The sequence below is a fragment of the Talpa occidentalis genome, unplaced genomic scaffold (genome assembly GCF_014898055.3).
Source record: "Talpa occidentalis isolate TD23 unplaced genomic scaffold, MPIMG_talOcc4v2.1 talOcc4.15, whole genome shotgun sequence".
NCBI classification, from domain to species: Eukaryota; Metazoa; Chordata; class Mammalia; order Eulipotyphla; family Talpidae; genus Talpa; species Talpa occidentalis.
The window spans coordinates 17,847,213-17,867,532 of NW_023601543.1; the positions used below are offsets into that span (position 1 = coordinate 17,847,213).

A 20,320-nucleotide genomic window follows, 5' to 3' on the forward strand; every position below is an offset into this window, starting at 1 on the left:
TTTTCACTGGGACCTGCCGCTTTCCTCCCTATTAACTTTTTTTAATGGGAGATCTTACTTGCTGCGTTTCCTCACCGCCATGTTGATCCGCCCCTGCATTATTTAGACTTCCAACTCTCCATCTTTAATGTTTCAAAGACCTCATCACTTTTCCCTTTGTGTATGTAAATATCCAAGCCCCTTGGTTACCCAAGTAAGCAAGTCATTACTGCATGGACATACTGTTACTTCTTTGGCTGTTAGTATCTGCTTTTCTTCTGACACTTAAGTATTTCTATTTCTTGTGAGCTAAGACATACAGATTTTTAAATTTTAATTCTGTTTGGCATGCCTCAAGATTTATATTGAGATGGCTTCTGGGTAATCTAGCCTGCTTTTCTGTTTCTGCTGTTACTATTCATCTATTACTTTTCTAGGCAAAACCCAGAATGATATACTCTTCTATGCCTGATATTTATAAAGCAACATATGTAAAATGTTTGCCTCTAATTCTTTCAGTCAACTCTGACTTGAATGGCTTTGACCAGGTTAGCTCCCCAATCTTATAAGGATCCTTTCAGTTCAATCTCAGGAACAACCATTAAGGAAGCTTAATTATAATCTCAGGTTCATTCAAAGAACTAAAATTATAAATCCAAATTATCAATCAGAGATTCAGAACCAAGATATAGAGAGTAAGTGCTGCTTCAAGATTTAACTACTTAAGGCCAAGTCCCTTTTTTGTATTTTCTAAGCCCTTGACTTTTCCTCCAATCTGGTTATCAGACACATAGCTTTGCATTTACTCTCCCACCCATTCCAATCTGATTTTACCACTACCACTTTATGAATAAACCATGTCCTAAAGTCACCAACAATTTCCATGTTGGTAAACCCAGTGTGTACTTCTCTATTCATGCCTCCCTTGACTTCTAAGTAATATTTTACAGGTACCTACTCTGTTCTTCAAAAAGTATCCACTTTTTGTTTTTAGTGCACCACAATCGCCTGCTTTTCTGCCTATGACTCACTGCCTTTTCCTTCCCAATCTCCTTTGATGATTACTCTTTTTTCTTCCTGATCTTCAAGTCATTGAATACTTCGGGGCTTATTCCTGGGGCTCTTCTGTTCTCTCTCTTTAGGGATAGCATTCAGTTCTATGCCTTTAAAATACTATGACTGCCACTTTTGTATCTCCAGCCCTGGCCTGTCACATTCACGTATCCAACTTCTGAATGGATATTTTCACTTAGCTATCTGTACATTATCTCAAAGTTAACATATTTGATCTTCCACCCTTTCATTAATGACAGCCAAAACTTTAATTTTTCCTTTCTCTCATTCCCCATATCCAATCTTGAAGAACTCCTGTTAGTTCTACCTCCAAAATGTAGCTCAAATCACTCCAGTGGCCCTGCGAGTTATAAATATGATCATTCCCTTTGTGTAGTTACACAAGCAGAGTAAAAGCATGTTAGTAAATTGCTTATAATACAGAGCTTTTATGAAGAGGAATTATTATTTCAAGTTCACTACGCTTTCCATCATCCCTTGCCCCTCAAAGAATGCTTGTGGATGAATGTATATAACCACTTCAGACTTGTTTTAAGACTATGTCTATCTTATAAAAGATAGACAACTTGGCTTCCAGAGTACCTTCTTTTTCTTCAAGGATATGTGGCCAATTGTACCCAAAATCTATTATATGCATTCTATAGGCTCTTAGCTCCATTCTCCTCCTTCAGCAAGGAAATTTGATCAAGAAAGAGACTTTTCCAGTTTTTATATTGGTTTCTCTACTTCCATGGCTTTATTAATATTCAAAATTTCTCAATGAAGTCAGGAAGATAGAAGAAAAAACCTCAGCAGAGCCAATATACACCTTGATTATATTGGCTAAATATTGAATGGCATTTAAAGATAAATAGACCATGTATTTTAATCAGCCAGGAATCTCTTTAATGCTTAAAAATGTAAATATTATTAGTATGATCAGGGAAATCAGTTTATTATCTTCACTGAAAGCTTTACTCTTTATATATTGTGAATTGTTTTTTTAGAAAGTTCTCTTTCTAATTGTAGAGCCTATCTTCTTTAATGCTATTTTACTATGTTTTCCCCCCTGTGATTTCTTGAACCACATTGTCTGTGATTTTAATGAATTTTTAGTGAAGCCCACTTAATATTTATTTGGCATTGACTTCATTTCTAAGCCTTGAATGCCATTATCATTTTATGGATTTCTCAAAATCAATTTGACTTAGAGTTTATTTTGTATATGAACACAACTATCTTTTTCCAGACAACCTTGTACATTCACTGAAAAACTAGATATCTGTGACATTTTGTTTATAAATTAAGATATATATATATATAAACATTTCTAATGTCTATTAGAAAGAGTAGACTCTGGTTTTAACAAATTGTGTAAATATGCATGCTTTCTTTGAAATACCCACAGAGCTCTGCACCATGGAGTGTGGTAGCCATGGTGTCTGCTCAAGAGGAATTTGCCAGTGTGAAGAAGGCTGGGTAGGGCCAACATGTGAAGAACGTTCCTGTCACTCTCACTGCGCTGAGCATGGCCAATGCAAAGATGGAAAATGTGAATGCAGCCCTGGATGGGAGGGCGATCACTGCACAATTGGTAAGTACCACCATTCTCTAACAATGTAAATTGGATTAAAGAAGTAAACTCAGGGCCTCCCCTGGTGGCCCAGCGGTTGAGAGCTGTGCTGTGAAGCTGCCCGCAGCCTCTGCAGCACCGGTTCCATTCCCACCTGTCGATCCCCGGCCACCGATCCCCGGCCACAGGCGAGGTTCCCACATGGTGTTACAGACCACTCCTGCCATGCCCACCGCTCCCCTCAGCAGTGTATTTCGTCAGTCTGCCTGTTCTGTTCACCACTCTGTCTCTGACAGTACCCTCCCGCGCTTCTGATGGTACCCAGTGCTTATATAAATAAATAAATAAACCTTAAAAAAAAAAAGAAGTAAACTCAGTTGAGTGAGTGAATCATCAGGCTTTTCTTGTAGAATTTGATGTTGGAGGAGAGAAGGAAGAGGGTTTTTGATAAGTTCAAAAGTTTCATTAACTAAGAGGTTTCTTCTGTTGCTAATATCTTACTTCTTGTGGGATTTCTTTTCTCGTTACCTCAGAATTCCATAGATTTTCTGCTTTCCAGTGCTTTGAGTTACTCAAATGAAAAATGATACATTGGAATAAAATGTCATTATTTAATAAGAGAAGTGTTTTTGTTATGAAGGTAACGTTTGTAGCCTATTTTTTTCTTGAAAAGTGTAGGTTGTTTCAGTTAAAAGCACTTAGAGACATTTTCATTCAATGCAACTACTTTAACAGGGCCCATTCGATATCATTAAGGGCTTTCTTTAATGTATATGAGGAAGACACTTCTGACCTACCATCAATAGAACATCTGTCTTAAATTGTTTATTGTGTAGTATCGAGAGTTTATACCGAAGTATCCCTTGTCACTAGTTTCACTAATTTTCATGATGCTGCCTGTGAAACAGTCTGTGGGTATGAGAAGGCCCATGTAATAATTAATCTGCCCTGTGGTCTTCATGGTAAAAAAGAGACTCATCACAATGAAGATTTCATTTATAAAATATTTTTCTGAAAAAAAAAAGAAATGTAAATAATAAATAATAATTAATGTATGTTTTTGACATATTTTTCTGAAAAAAGGAATCAGAAATAATAAATAATAAAAAATAATAAATGTATATCCTTGACACATACATATATCTGCTGGTGTGTTGCAAATAGAGAGTGCCAAGTACAATTCCCATTGTTAATCCAAAGAAAGTGCATCCCAAGGTGTTCCATTGCGTTTTATGACCACACAGAAAATTCATGCAGAACAAAAGCAAGCATGAGCGTCTGGATTCCCAATTCATTGTTTGTGGGTTTTTTTCCCCACCAGACTATACAACAGCTTTCATTTTCAGGTGAAAGTATTTTGTTACATGGTTGGAACCTGCCAAAGTAATGTATAATATATATAATATATATAACATATAATCTTAATAAACTGCATTACTGCTCTACTAAAGGTACAGTAAGTCTTGTTCTGTGACTGTGGAAAATATTTAAGATTCATTAAAAAGGTTGTGAGGGGTGAGATTCAGATGCAGCTTAAGTAATTACATTCTTGCACTACAGTAAGTTTATTGCCTTCACATAAGAGGATTTAAATATTGTGATGATTACCAAAGGTGGTTACTCCAGTACTTCCTTCTAAAGATATTACTAATAAGAAGTTCAAGCTAGTACTCTTTCATGAAAGTTATTACTGAAATGTAAAAATGCAGTTCTTATACTTTTAATGAAATATGACACTTTTTGGGGAAGCCTAATAGAGTTTCTTGCAGGAAAGCCATTAATATCTTTCCCACAGAAAATATTATTCACAAACTACAAAGGCCCGTGTACCAACTTTTGAGCTGCAGGCATTTCAGTCGTTCACAGTTTGCCATTCTCCTCCCAGGCAACAGATGGTAAATCATTAGTACATGTTGTAGGGTTTTGGTCTCCCAGAAATTCATTCAATCACTCTTTTTCCTCCCCCTCTTTTAGCTCACTACTTAGATGCTGTCCGAGGTAAGATTTTTTTTTCACTAACTTTATAACAGAAAAATATTTTAAACAAAATATGCATGTGGGAGTAGAGGGGTCAGTGGGGCATTTTTCTCTTGGCAATCTTAAGTGGAATATTGTCAGGTTCGTGGTATGATAGACTAGAAAGTAATTTGTTTTCCCGACATCGCCATTTTTTTCATGGTGTAAAATGAAATGATAAGCAGTTTTAAAAACTATTTTTCCTTGTCTTTATGTTGAATTGTGTGTGTGTGTGTGTGTGTGTGTCTAAACAGATATGTAATTATTAAATGAGTGCTGTTTAAGTAGACAGATGAACTTTTTCTTTAACATAACAACAAAGCTCTTAGTCTTATACCCTGCTCTTACAAGGGCAGAATTACTTCCCTAAAAGTACCCCACCACCCATTCCCCCCAGGGATCTGTCTTTAATAGAAACAGAAAGGGTTTTTTGTTGGATGTCCTGATGTCTTTCATGACCTCATCGTCAGAGGTTGAATATGTCCCAAAGTATCCCTAATTTCTCTTTGTCCATTGTATATCAATGAGAATGGAACTAGATAAGTTCCTTTCTTAAACCCATATATATTCAACCTATATTGCTTCTTGAGAAATTATATAATTTGCATATGTGTAAAACATATATTTTATATATACACATATATACATATATTTAATCTGTTCACTTTCTTACAGCCATCTGTCATCTTAAAGTTTTTTCTTCCCTGGAATTTTGATAATTGCTTGAAAAAACCATTTGGACAGAACACTGGGTTATTTGTACAGATTTTAAAACAACCATTCTTTTGCTCTTTATACTTGTGAAATTTTCTTTCAAAGACAAAAAAATGAAAAGAATATTGATTGGACTATCTCCAGCAAAATCCAGATCTGGTCCTCTATTGCTACTGGGAAAATTTCCAAAAGCTATATGTCACTATTGCTGTCTCTGTTCATCTGCCCACATGCACAGGTGCCCTTTGGAATAGCCTAATTCTGAACTAATGGTAGAAAGAATAGGGCATCCCTGAGAAATTAAAAGCCTAAATAGAGGCCATTGTCAGTGTTTGTGTTTATCAGTGGCTAAAAGTCATTGAAGTATAACAATTTCCTTGACTCTCCTGTTATTCTCCAGAATTCTAAAAGTCTAAATTTGGCATGCATTAATTACATAAACATTTGTTGAACACTTACTACAGACATATGTTGCAGTAGTTTCTGAGAGAGATATCAAATAAGTCAAATATTCAGTCCTTAGTCCCCAAATCAATAATCTTGAAGAGAAAAGCTAAATAGATGTAAAACAACTGAAGCACATTTCTAAGACACTATATTGGAAAATATTTAATGGTATGTCCTGGACCCTAAACCAACACACCTAAGTCCTGAAGCAATATATCACAAGGAAAAAAAAAATCAACACAGGCTAGAAGTAGTTAGGGGAAGCTTCTCTTCATAGAAACCACGTCGTTTTCCAATTCATTGGTTGTAACTAGATATAGCATCATCCATCCAGTTTGATTGAGATGAGGTGATACATTTTTCAAAAAGGAACAAAAAGACATTTCTTGTCCTGATCAGAGTTTTCATCCTATCTGTGCCAGAGGTTGGGAATTGGGGTGAGCATTAATAATGCTTAATTGGCTCTCTGAGGAAAAGCACTGTAGAGTAAGGGATAACAAGTTCCCTGGGAAGATTTTGTAAGGAAGCAAGCTCCTCTTCCATTTATTCAACACCTCATCTGAATGGAGCTGAGATGATTACATGCTTCCCTATAGACAGATACATCAGTGTTGGCCAATCCCATTCTGAAGTCTCCATGATTGTTACTCTGCTGTATTTTCAGATGGCTGCCCAGGACTCTGCTTTGGAAATGGGCGGTGTACCCTGGATCAAAATGGTTGGCACTGTGTGTGTCAGGTGGGTTGGAGTGGAACAGGCTGCAATGTTGTCATGGAAATGCTTTGTGGAGATAACTTGGACAATGATGGAGGTGAGTCATTTATAAAACATTCATATACGAAAGGAATAAACCAGCCTCTGGTGCAGTGGTGAGCAATCTGGCCACGAGTGAAAATTAGGAATCCTTAGTATAACCATTTTGAGTTATATATGTACATATTATTTTTTAAATTTCCCTTTATTAAATATTTACTAAAATCAGACAACACATCAAACTCCTTACACATTATATCTCATTTAATTCTTACAGCAACACTATGAGGTATCGGCACTATTATTTTCCCTATTTATAGATGGGAAAACTAATGCTTGCGATGTGGATGGTAAGTGACTTTTCCAAGGTCACACAGCTGGAAAGTAGCAGAATCAATGTTCCCATTCAGACCTATAGGGTTTCAGAGTCTATTTTCTTAACTACTATAACCATGCTGCCTCCCATACTTCAGTCATTTATTATACCAAATTAAATGAATATACCACTGTCCAAACTGTCCAATGCTAATAATGTAGCTTGTACTATACATATTGTTTTTATAAAGAAATTGTTTTCTTTATTCTTATTTAGAGCTCCCTCTTGTGTCTCTACCTTTTAGTAACACTTTACATCTTTCAGAGGACATACATCAAGACAATTTACAGTAGATTTTTTTTATATGTAATTCAAGAGCTACTTGTAATATCTTAAAAAACCGTATGTGGCTACAAGGTCTCAGGGTAACCACTTCTGTTTTAGTCAAGCAAACAAAAGCATCTAACACATTGTATAAACAGGCCTCGAAATAAACAAATCACCTGTGGATGAGCTTGAAACCAAAAAACAAAAGATCACTTTCTCCTGTCTTCTCAAGAAAACATGAAATTAACAAAAAATTTCTTTCTAATTTTTGTATATTAGCTTAACATGAAATAGATTATTAAATTTCACTCCTCAGGCTACGATGGCTGCTTAGACAGTTATATACCTTGTCATTTGAATCCAACCTGGGGGCTTATCAATAAGGCACCAATCACAATTTAAGAAGCAAATTGGGTGTAAGAATTTCCTCTTTTACTTATTTGGGCTAGCAGTTTACCTTAAAAAGATATGCAACCTTATAAATTTTAAGAATCAACTTCTTGATTAAGAGCATAAGACTTTGAAGTTAGATTTTTTAGGTTCAAATACTAGCTCTGCTTTGTTTGATTTGGGACAAGTATTAAATGACACAATCCATGTGAACTACTAAAAGACGATAAACTATACCACTCACCCCCCACCACACAGACACACACACACAACTTAGAATAACATCATTTTCTGAATGAACTGTTTAACACCTATCTAAATGGAAAATTGCTTGGGTAGCCAGAATGAGATTTTCCATTAAATGATAGATTGTTCAGCTATTTGCTTGATTTTTATGGCCATCCAATACTTATCTTCACCTTCCTTTACTTTCTTTCCATTATCCTCCCCTTTTCATGGTATTCCCCTCTTCTCCATACCCATTAATCTCTGTCCATCAATTAAATCCTAACTCAAACCACATCTCCTGGAAAACTTTGACATCTACCCCCCAATCTCCAATGGTGCTTATCAAATGCACCATACAATCAATCACATAATTATATCTTATCTATATGGTTTCCTTGTTACGTGTTGAACATGACCCAGAGTCCATAGTTCTATGCCCAACATAATTAGTAACAATATTAGCTCACTTGTATGTAGTGTTTACTGTGTATGAGGAATTGTGCTTTATGTGAATTATTTCATTTAATCTCTATGAGATAAGAACTCAATTAAAACCACTTTACAAACTAAGGAACCAAGGCACAGAAAAGTTAACTTGTTCAAGATCATATAACAAGGAGATGGTAGAGCCAGCGTGTAAACCTAGGTCCACTGTCTCATTCCAGAAAAAAGATTTGAGCTAGTAATACAGATTTCTCAGTTGATGTTTGATTCAAAGGTTATGCTCAGGAAAGACATTTACAACTTATGCAGTGAAGCCATTAAGCTTGGGTCAAAATAAGCTTCCTGTCTTAATAAAATTCAGCTTGATAAGAAATAATTGACTATTTAACATTTTTTATGGCCTGAAGGTCACCGCAAGGCAGTCAAAAATGTTTAATGAATGAATCAATTAAATATTGATGGATTGTCAATTCTCAATACCTGTGGTATATGTAGATCCAAAAGGCATAGAAGACTTTGTGGAATGTGTGTTGAACTCTGAAGAGTCCTTTAAAACTGTGTCTATGTAAATCTCAATCCAAAACCCTGATATGAGCTCAGTGTATATTTTAGATCGTCTCTTTGAGGAGTAGAGGGAAGGTTCCTTAAGAGCTCCAATTACCCTTTTTTTCCTTTAATAGGATTAAGATGACATTGACGATAAATATAATTCAGTTCTACCTTGAGATGGAAAGATGGATTCAATAACCTCTGAAAGCCACTTGTCTAAGATTTTGGACAGCAGTTCCATTTTTGTACTGTTAAAATGTTTTTACTAAGAATACATTGGGTACCCTTTATTTGGTGGTCTCAGCTCTCCAACTATGCAGAATGATTGAATTCAATTAGATGAATATGACCACTGGTTAATATTTGCACATTTGTTAGTGTTGTGTGTGTGTGTGTGTGTGTGTGTGTGTGTGTGTGTGTTTTAATTAAGTCAGAAAGTGCCAGTTGAACCTCTTGGGGAAAAATAGTCCTAATTTTTACAATGAATTTCTTAAGAAATCTTTTCAGTCAAAAAAAAAATCATGTTTAAGCAGTTGCTTCAAGTATCTGCTACCTGATTATTCCACATTATAGCTGATACTTAAAGAATGGCCATATTTTTTTTGCATCCTAATCAGCTTTGAATACTCATTAGTATTACTCATACTTCCCACAGCTTTGACTTTAGTTATACTCTGCTTCAATGCTTTGTGGCTCTTAGTAACTAATTGGGTTGCACTGAATATGTGGGTGACACAGCTAGTCTAGAAGCTACCTAAGAGCTCCCTGGCCAGTAAAAACAGAGAACAAATAACCTTTGGATTTTTTTGTTAGTATGCAAATAAAAATGAAAGCATTCTTGTACATTATATATATATATATATAATATATATATATATAAGAATGAATTATAGCCATAAGCCTATCAAATGTCTTGACCTCATTTATCACTTTAGTCAACAAATACCTACCATATGCCAACCCTCTGTTTGGGGGCAGAGATTTAATTTAACATCCTGGTGACCACATTCTCATTTGTCTTTATTTGGGGTTTGGAAAATATGAATGCCATATATGACATACACATATGAATTGACATCAGAAAAAGAGGACAGACGTTATATTAACTGTATCAGAGCAAAGAATAACCTAAAGCAAAGAATAGTGAGGAAGTTAGAACCATCATACATCAAAGAATATTTTAGAGCTAGGATAATCAAAACAAAGTGGTACTAATGTAAGAATAGGCAGATCAATACAACCGAGTAAAAGCTCTGGAACACATTCCAGTGCAAATAAAAATTTAGTATATTATAAAACCAACATCAAAAACTCAGTGGGGGGAAAGAAGCATTATGAAATTAATGGTGCCGAGACAACTATAAAGAAAAAAAAAAACTTGGGTTTTCAATCCAAAACATATTCTGAAAGGATAAAATAAATAAAAGCACTCCAACTGATTAATGAGCTAAAGTTAAAAGAAAATTAAAATACAATTAGGAGAAAATACAAGTGACAGCTATTAAGGTGGGAAAAGCTTCTTAAACTTAAAATCAGGAAAACAACTACAATAGGAAAAAATAATAAATTGGACTTCATAAAATTTTCAAACTTCTTTAAATAGTTTCGCTTAATTTAAGGACCATCCACCATCTATCTCTTTGGAGATATCAAAATCAGCACTGCCTGATGGATTGCCATTAGCCACATGTGACTATTTAAGTTTAACTTAAATAACATTAAAAATTCAGTTTCTTGGTTACACTTTCTTAGTTCACTGTCACATAACACATGTGACCTCTGTATTGAACAGTACAGATCTAGAGGGTTCTCATCAATGGAGAAATTTCTATTGGATAGCATTGATGCCAGTTACTTAAGTTGAATGTTTACCTTTCAGCTAAACATTTCATATTGAGTACCCAGTTTTCCATTCATTCAATCCCACTTCATGTCAAGTATTGTTCTTAGCACTGGGGAAAAAATGGAAAACAGTACAAGTTTCTGCCTTCATGAAGTTTATGGTGTAATAAGGAAGATAGATATTAACAAGAAGTGACACAAATAACTGGATTTACCACTGTAAAGAATGCTATAAAATGTTATAGTACTGTAAACATGTATAACCAAGACTAGGTGGTAACGGAGGCCTCATAGGAGTCAGGCAGATGGAGCAGCTTGTACAAATGGCCTGAGATAGAAAGGTACTAAGCTTTTCCAGGAAGTGAAAGTGAAAGACAAATCATTGTTGCTGGAATACAATGAGTAAGAGAGATTGGTGGGAGAATATAAAAGTCATCCCTGGCCAGATCATACAGAACAAAGTTTATTTTTTTTTTATTATTTAAATTTTATTTTTATATTCCCCATACAATTACAACCCCCTTATTTTTACCCCAAGCCCTCCTTTCCCAGCCCCCCAACCCCCATAGAATGTCTCTTGTTCATAGTTATTTGTTGATTTTGATATTTTCTTTCTTATAGTTATTCTTTTTCCTGGTCCCTTATTTAGGTTTTCTAGATTCCTGCTATGAGTGAGACCATCCAGTATTTTTCTTTTTCTAACAAAGTTTATTTTATACGATTTTCAACTATCAAAATAAGATTACTTCTTAATTATTCTAGTTACAGAGGAAGGAAAGTGATTCTGATGTTATGGAAAGATTGTCAAAAAGGTTAAAAAGATGTAGAAAAAGTGTGTTCAATCAAATGGCCTTCCCCTCTCCCCAATCTTTTAAGTATTTGTCACATGTTTGTCTAAGTTTCTCTTATACAGACTCTTCCCGTGGTCTATATTCATATTCATCGGTAAAATCAATAAGTTAATTGCCTAAAACAGAATGGTCTTCCAGGAATCATTCTTCATAACAAGTCACCATTAGTTAAGAACAATAGCTATTTGCAAGTCTGTTTTATGATGTAGTGTTTCTAGATCTAGAAGTCAGCACCATGGGTGAATTATGAACACATATAAACTCACGGATCAATAAGCCTCATGTTTTGAATGTCACCAGCATGCTGCAGTGTTTAATAAATAGGAAAATGAAATAGAAGGAACAATGAATTGATAACATTTGCTTTGTTTAAGGTCCAGACGCCTTCTACACATTTACCATTAAGACTTCACTGGGACAAAAAAACCTAGCATCAGAAAGAATATTCCTAATTTTTCTCTTCTGACCATACCTTCTACTATCCCAAACAATCCATTTATTAAAGGATCATTGAGTTGTGAGAGTCTAATCTGCCAAATGAATCCAGGTAGAAGTGGAAGTTGAAAAATCTAAACTTTATAGCTCAGTTAACCACCCTATGACTGAATCTGTCACATTATCTACCAACTAAAGCTAATAATACTTGACATCTGCCTACTTTGCAGTGTTGAAAGTGAGTGAGATAATGTTTGAAATACAAGAATTTAAAAGGGGTAATAAAGATGAGATATCAATGAAAGATTTATTTATAACATATTTTGATGCATTCGTTGACTGTAGATTTACAAATATCATAGAGATAGGACTTTTAGGACAACCATTTATTCACTCAATAAATCCTTATTTAATGTTTACTTTGAGCCACACATTGATTGTTCTTGTCATTGAGGAAATGGCAGTAAATATATGACTAAATCCTTGCTTCCATGGAGCTTACATTCTAGTTGTGAGACAATAAACCAAGAATATTTTTTAATATGTGACTGAAGATGGTGTGCTGGAGAAAAAAATAATTAAGCAGGAAAAATGGGTAGGGTGTGTGGCACAGGGGTGGAATTTTAAGTAAGGTGATTAGAGGAAGTCTCACTGGAGTAGTATATCAGTAAAAACTTGAAGGAGATGAGAGATGAGCTGTGTTGATATTGGGAAGAACATTCCCAATGTAGGAATACTGGGAAGTGGGGGTTGTGGGATAATGGGAAGTAAGGTTAGAGAGGTAAGAGAGAGAGAACAACCAGATTGTGAGAAAGGCAATCATTTTCAAGTAGGGAGAACATGAACATTAGTGGCATATAAACAATTTACTTTCCTGACCCAGAAAAAGTAAATTGTATGAGGTTATAGCAACAACAATGATTTGAGGAGGTCAAATGCTGAGTGCACTTGAATCTCTCCCACTTTCTTTTTACTAATACAGCAAACTCCTGGGGTGAAAGTCAGCCTAAACAAATGAAAAAAAAATGAGTTATAGACTAATTTCCAAAGGAAATGCAGTCATTTAACCTTCAACATGTATAACAACAACTAAGCTAACAAGAGTGCCTAGTAGGGGGGCCTGCTTCAGTAAAGATTTATAAGTGATTTATAATTAGTCCATTGTTTATGGTTTTCTGAAATGCCTGGGAAGATTTTGTTTAACTGAGTCACTGGAGTGATCAGTCTTCAATTTCTTTTTCACTGTTAATTTGCTTGGTAGACCCTCCATCTTATAGATGCTAAAAAGGTTAAGCTTCAATCCAACCCCTGTCCAAATCATAATAACTTCTAAATTTCTGAATGTGAATGAATAAACATTTACTGTAGCATCAGTATCTATTTACAGCCACATAGGCTCCTACATATCTGATAACCTAACCAAGCAGATGAACACATCCCTACAAACCAAATATGCTACACAGAAGTTCATTGTCCTTTGGCCAGTGATAAGGCACCTTCAAAGGGACGGAATCTGGGCATTTTAAGCTGCCAGACTAGACCATTGGTGTCTATACCTCAGATGCTATCCCTAGACTTCTTGTAGTCTATACAGTCTAGAATTTCATTAATGTCAGTAGCTAACTTCACAAGTGCTAGCTACATACCAAACACTGTGCAAAGCTCTTTATAATTATTATAGCATGTGACCCTACAACTCTGTAGTGTCCATATTATTATTACCCAATCTTGTAGATAAGGAAATGGAGAATTTAAGAGCTGAACTGATTTTTCCAGAATTAGATAAATTGTAAGTGGCAAAGTCAAGATTAGAATCAAAGTAGCATAGTTCTTTGACCTTAACCACTTCATGATTCTAAACACCTACATATAGCCAGCACTTGGAAGTCTTATAACCTGAGTCAGTGTAGTAAGTCCTCAGTTACCATCATCCATAGGTTCTTGAAACTGAGATTTTAAGTGAAACAACATATAATGAAATCAGTCTTAGCACAGGCTAGTTGATATAAATGAGTTAAGTCCCCATGGTATATTTCTGGTTACAGAAACATCACCAAAATAGATCCAAAACACTTCAAATATTAAACAATAATTTTCACTCATTCGTTCATGTATTCATTTTTCAACCCATTTATTCCAATTCAGGGTTTTGGGTAACCTGAGCCTAAGATCAGAGTGTAAGACAGGAACCAACTGCGAGCAGGACGCCCTTCCATCACAGGGAACACACACAGAAATGTGTGTGCACGGCGCACACACACACACACACACACACACACACACACAGGCTCTCTCCCTCTCTTTGTCTCTCTTTAGACTAGGACAGTTGAGACACAAAATGAACCTAACATGCACATTTCTGGGCTGTGTGAACAAACCAGTACCCAGAGAAACCCACACAGACATGGGGAAAAGTGCAAACTCCAAACAGTGGTCCCAAACCAGGCATTGATTTTTCCTCTCATCAATGTTATAAGGAAACGACATTGAACAGAATGCCATTGATCAAGGACCTGCTGTACAATAATGCTGCTTAGAAGACAATGTTGAACGTATGATTTGTAGTCCGAACACTGGGTATTCATGACTTCCACATAGCTTCCAACTGTCCAACCACATTTACCTACCCCTCCTTTATAAAACAGAGGGACAGGATGGTTGCAAGGATTAGATGAAATAATATATGTGGAAATACCTAAGGCTACACCTGGCAAATATTAACCAATCTACATATGTTTCCACATTCTTCTGAATACGCTACCACAAACTACCTGTCACTTTACAAGGTGGGTAATATGGGTACTTTCTGTAAAAACGGACATTTATTTGTAAATTTATTTCAGGAATTAGGAGAATCTAATATGGGTTTCCACTATATCATTCACGTTTCCCTGTTTAAGCCTCCTTTCAACCAAGGGCATACATCTAACAGGTAAAAGTTTAATAGTGAACGACTTGATCACATACAGAAGAAACCCATATCCTTTTTTTTTTTTTTAACTTTCATTCATTTATTTTATTATTGCATGGAATTACATAAACTTAGTACAATACATTTATCTATCTCCTGTTTATATACAATTAATTTCCAGTTCTTGCTATTATATTTACAATCCTTCTGAGAACTCATATTTTTCTTCTCCATTTATATACAATTTTGTGTACACAACCAAGGGTTTATTTAGGAAGCATACCTAACAAAGGATTTGTTGGGTTAAGGTTTCTTCATCTTTAATTTTGGAAACCCATATCCTTGATCTTCATCAGTACCAACTGGCATAGTCCCTAACTCGCTGGCAAAGGTAGTGTCCGTGAATGCCATGTTTAGTCCTTCAAGACAATTTAACCTCCTTATTTGTTGGTGTGTCCAAATCTGACACCCAGAGCCCAGCTGTCAGGAGGTGCCACAGCTGCCAATTCAGAACAATAAAGGAACCATTAGTAGTCATCCTCCCAAAAAAAAGGGGAGGAAAGAAACCCACACATGCAGTGTGACTATCATTTGCACTTCTTTGTAACAGTCTAAACATACTGTATGGGGTGTTATCCAATGTGTTAATTGGTAAGTAGATCTTTGCCCATGAACTGGGCTTACCTATGAATTCTAATTTGGAGGCTGCATGCCATTATTGGTCTGCTTGCCTGTGGCCTTTGTAGATTCAACAGAAGTCTTGCTGTTCTCTCAGAAAGCAGAGGTCTTAGAGGGTTAGCCCTGTATAATAGGCAATTATTAAGTTTGAAACATTAGTTTGGAATCTGTATAGCACATAAGTAGATGGCAAATGCAAGTCCCTATTTTGAACTGGCTCTGTGTTTAGTCTTAAAATCCAGTTTTGAAAATCATTTTGGCATGATGATTTAAAAATCTATTCCTTTCTGAAAAAAAGTTAGAATTGTGTGCTTGACAGGTTGAAACCTGTGAATGAATTCCCAGTCTGATTATCACTAACACATTTGTCACCAATTGAAAGGCAAAGGTGACTGCCCATTTGAAAAGCAGTTTTTCATTGTCTAGTATATTATGCACAAACCCCAAACATCACAGAACTCTTCTAATCAGCCTGATATTTTTGCCAGCTTTTCAGTGCACCCAGATGTTTAATTAGCAGAGTAAAGAAATAATGTGCTAATAGGAGGCTGCGAACAATGTACTGGAAAGAGAGGTGGTAGTGGCATCTAAAATCTATAGAAAATCTGTTAATATAATTTGCTGAATGAAGGGAGCAGAAAGGACCTTCTGATTGAAATGAATCCACACTTAAAAGTTAGTCATCAGTGAAAAAGAAATATGTACACAGAGTAGAAATCGGGGGCAACACTCCACTGAGCAAACAGGGAAGGTAAGAAAGAAGCAAACTGCATTTTAAATCAAAGCGGTGTGTATGGTACAGGGAATATGAAAGGACTTAATGTGAAGAAAAATATTTGCTGGGTGCCCTAGAGCTGCGGCTCCGATCACCTACTCTCTGGGTGTTCCTGGCTTTCATTGCCCCCAGCTGTGGTACATCTCCCTCCAGCTCAACGGGAGCAGCCCTGTGAGGGCAAGCAAGTAAGCGAGTGAGCAAAGAGCTGCATGAAACCAGCACCAGTAACTTTCATCATCAGCCTTAAGGAGATGGGGATCCATCTGTGAACCTCCTTACTCCACCGCAAGCCAAGAAGATTAGCATCTTTGTATTTACCCTTGTTAAACATCTAAATTAGAGCCACTTGTCTGCTTTAAGGACCTTGTGAGGACTTCAATTTTTTTGCTTATTGGGTGTGGAATGAAGTGTCCATATGCTCAATTAATCACTCCAACCCCTCTGAGTGTGGAAGCCTCTTATGACACGCACTGCAGTCTTAGTACAAGAGTCAGCTGTTTATACACCTATTTCTCCTGCTAAATTCTTAGCTCCTCAAAACAGGAAAAGGATCTTTTCAGCTTCTTACTTCCCCAAGTGCCTAACACAGTAGGTTGCACCTATCAGATTTTCAATGGTTTCCCCTCCTTTCATAACCCCTGTGGCCCATATTATTCCTCTACCAAAGAATGAATCCTTTATATCCTTTTTTCTTGATGCAACCATGGATTCAGGAGAATAGAATAAATGGTGAAGCTCCAGAAAATGAAAGTGAATGGCTCATCACATTCATCTACCTGAGGTTTATTAGTACATGTACCAAATAACTACTGTTGGGAAAAAGTAAGCTCCAGTGGCTCCTAGAAATTTCTAAAAAAATGGTTCTGAAACTTTAGTGTGCTTCAGAATCACCCGGATGAAGTATGGTTGATCCTGGGCTTTGAAGAAATGCTAGTTCAGTAGGTGGGACTCAGGAATATACTTAAATGCTCCCCAGATAATTCACTACACATTTGAAAATCACTTGTCCTTCTCCACACAACTTGTCACCATGCAACTACCAGCCTCTGTGTTGTGAATTTCCACTAGGTGAGACTATTGGGAGATTTTTTTCAAATACAAATGGATTCACGTTGGCAAGCCTTTGTTAACTGTGTGCCTATAGATGTACTTGGTGTAAGAAATTCAAGAGAATTATAAGAAATAGTTGCTCTCCTGGAGGAATGGTCTTGCTGAGGAAAAAGGAAACTTCTAAAGAGTGATACCAAACAAAAGACTCTCTCCAAATGTCAGACAATGCAGTACAGCCCATAAATGCGGTGGAATTCAGGAAAGAGCTACTTATGTGTAAAATAGCTCACAATTCACTGATGTTCCAGGGAAACTCAGAGTGAGTGATCATGAGAAACGTGAATTTAACAGATTCTAAACTCAAACATGGACAGCGATCTTTGGTTATCATCTGGATTTTTCTCCATGTATGCATGTTTTAAACTATGGTGTTTATCTTGAAACTAAGTTTCAAAATCATTTCTTTCAGATGGTCTGACTGACTGTGTGGACCCTGACTGCTGTCAACAAAGCAACTGCTATGTAAGTCCTCTCTGTCAGGGTTCCCCAGATCCTCTAGACCTCATTCAGCAAAGCCAACCCCTCTTCTCTCAGCACACTTCAAGACTCTTCTATGATCGAATCAAATTCCTCATTGGCAAGGACAGTACTCATGTCATTCCTCCAGAGATCTCATTTGACAGCAGGTATCTATGTGTTTGTTGTATTACTTTAAGAATAGTGGTTGCTTTTTACGTAACTGAAAGGACGATGTCTCCTAAAGCTCAGATTACTTCCCATTCTCCACAGTCCATATAATATCTTTTCTAGGCCTCTCTGGAATGCCCTAGTCTTTACTGGAAGAAAACTACATTCTAGAAATCCCATCTGTGTGTGTGTGTGTGTGTGTGTGTGTGTGACATATATTATTTGTAGTAAAGTACAGATGGGGCTTTTAATGACAAAAATAAGATCAGAGTATAGTTTGCAAATTTATTGTTTAGCTTCTGGATTGATTCCTTGAAAATTCTTGAATTTCAAAAGCTGGTGTTATCTTTCACCATGTAAACTGTTTCCATATGAAAGAATTGAGTGAATTTGATGCCCTAATGTGAAATGTAAGACTTGTTAAAATCTACTTTCTAAAAAAGTTCAAATGCATGAAGTGTCACTAAAGACCAGGGAGCAAAGTCCAACCTATTAGGTGAAGAAATTTTTAAAAATTAACTGACTTATTTGAAGCATAACATGACTCTGCTAATTATAATTTTCTGCTTCATTCTAAGCAATGATTTGTTTTACTAATTTACACCAGAAAGAAGTAAGTCACTGAAGTCAACACTTCTGGTCTCTTAAAAATGCTCTCTTTGTTCACTCCACAAGGTGATATTTCAGCATTGCAAACAGGAATTTAGAAAGCAAAACATGGACAGGATTTGTCCAGGAGCTCCTGTCTACATCTCACCCACTCTGTTGCATTCTAGTGGGTGTTGTCATTTCTCCCCCCGCCAAAAAAAAACCCAGTAAGACTTTATATTGGTATCAGTGACAACATAAGAAATTACAATTCAGTCTTGACTTAAACACATTAGAAAAGGAAAGAAAAAATGTGCAATGAAAATTTAAAATACTCAGCCTCCTTCCCACAGGAAGGAAGTATACTAAAACTGTTACTGAAATGTGAAACTTTCCCATTATTTTTATTATTGTGCAGTTCTGGCCTTTCACGTCTCTGACAGAACCCAAAACCTAAATGCCAATGCATCACAAGAAAGGCCTTTTCTGCCAGGGGATCTACTCAGTTTGCCGTCTTCCAAGAGATTCATTCAGTCATCCCCATTTTGAAGTGTTTCTCCCAGCTCCGTAACAACTCTGGGGTGACTTTCAGATGGGCTACAAAATAATTATTTAGATAGCAGAGACTTATTTATTGTACACTGGAGAAGCAAATGGAGCAAAGAGCAACCCCATTTTCCCCATTTTCCTATTTGAGATAAAGCATTATCCCCATTTTCCTATTTAAGATAAAGGTAAGTCATCAACTCGGTAGCAATCTCCATGCTTGGGGAGCTGTCAGTCCCCAAAAATAAATAAATAAAAGGGAGTGAAAGAAATAACAACCTCCGTGACATGGAGATATATTAAATGACTCACTGAACTCGAGTAAAGGGAGAAAGTCAGGGCCTGAGAGAGATAGGAGACAAGTCGTGGTGACCCAGAGCAGAGCTTTTGAGCAATAAACTTAGAAAAGTAAGGACAGACTTCAGCCCCTGCAGTTCAGCTTCATGCTTCAGCAGCGCTCGCCAGACATTTGCAGAGTGAGCAAACCTATTACTTGTAGTGGTTAATTCCCTTCTCCTCCTGCTTTGATTGTGTTTTCCCAGTTCTTTTGTAAAATGCTCCAAGTTATCTTTTGGCTCTGCACGTCACATTTGAATTCAGAACGATGGGTCTCCTTCATTCCAGTGGTCTCAGCTATTACAGTCATATCTAATCTGTCAGAAAAGGTGCAGACCTTTCCCGAGGGAAATAGTTGAGCATGAGTGATCTATGTTTCCTCTGAAAAAATCAACACACATTGTGTTACTCTGGGTACATCAGGGGAAAATACATCCAACTCCGATCACGTGTCAATAATAATAGTCATTAGTTCTTATTTGTTCGTGGCACCTTTTCTTTTACAAAGCACTATGCTGTGAAGTAGGTATTTGTATTGATGCATTTTATATATGAGGAAACTGAAATTCAGAGAGATTAAATAACTCTCCCAATTGTACACAGCCAGCAAGTTTGTGTAGCAGCTCTTGTGACCTTTACACCACAGCGGCCCCATTTCAATTTGTCCTTAAATAAGTCTAGTGACTGCGCTCTCCTGGATAAATGATACCCGAGTCAACTTAGAAATCGTGTAAGGTCTAAATATCCAGGTCAATTTAATATATTTCGATGATATTATTTGCAAACTTCCAACTAATGCTCATTAACTTCCTTTTGTAGAAGAACATAATTG

The 20,320-nt window shown here is 36.4% G+C and overlaps 1 protein-coding gene across 3 annotated transcripts in view; it reads left to right on the forward strand.

Annotated features, from left to right (window-relative positions):
* The window catches only part of TENM1 (teneurin transmembrane protein 1), a 734,894-nt gene that overhangs the window by 557,651 nt on the left and 156,923 nt on the right, over positions 1-20,320 (forward strand). For all 3 annotated transcript variants that reach the window (XM_054695568.1, XM_054695569.1, XM_054695570.1), the window contains 4 exons: positions 2,441-2,626; positions 4,580-4,603; positions 6,447-6,593; positions 17,801-18,017. In XM_054695568.1, coding sequence (XP_054551543.1) covers positions 2,441-2,626; positions 4,580-4,603; positions 6,447-6,593; positions 17,801-18,017 — 574 coding nt within the window. The remainder of the gene's footprint in view (positions 1-2,440; positions 2,627-4,579; positions 4,604-6,446; positions 6,594-17,800; positions 18,018-20,320) is intronic.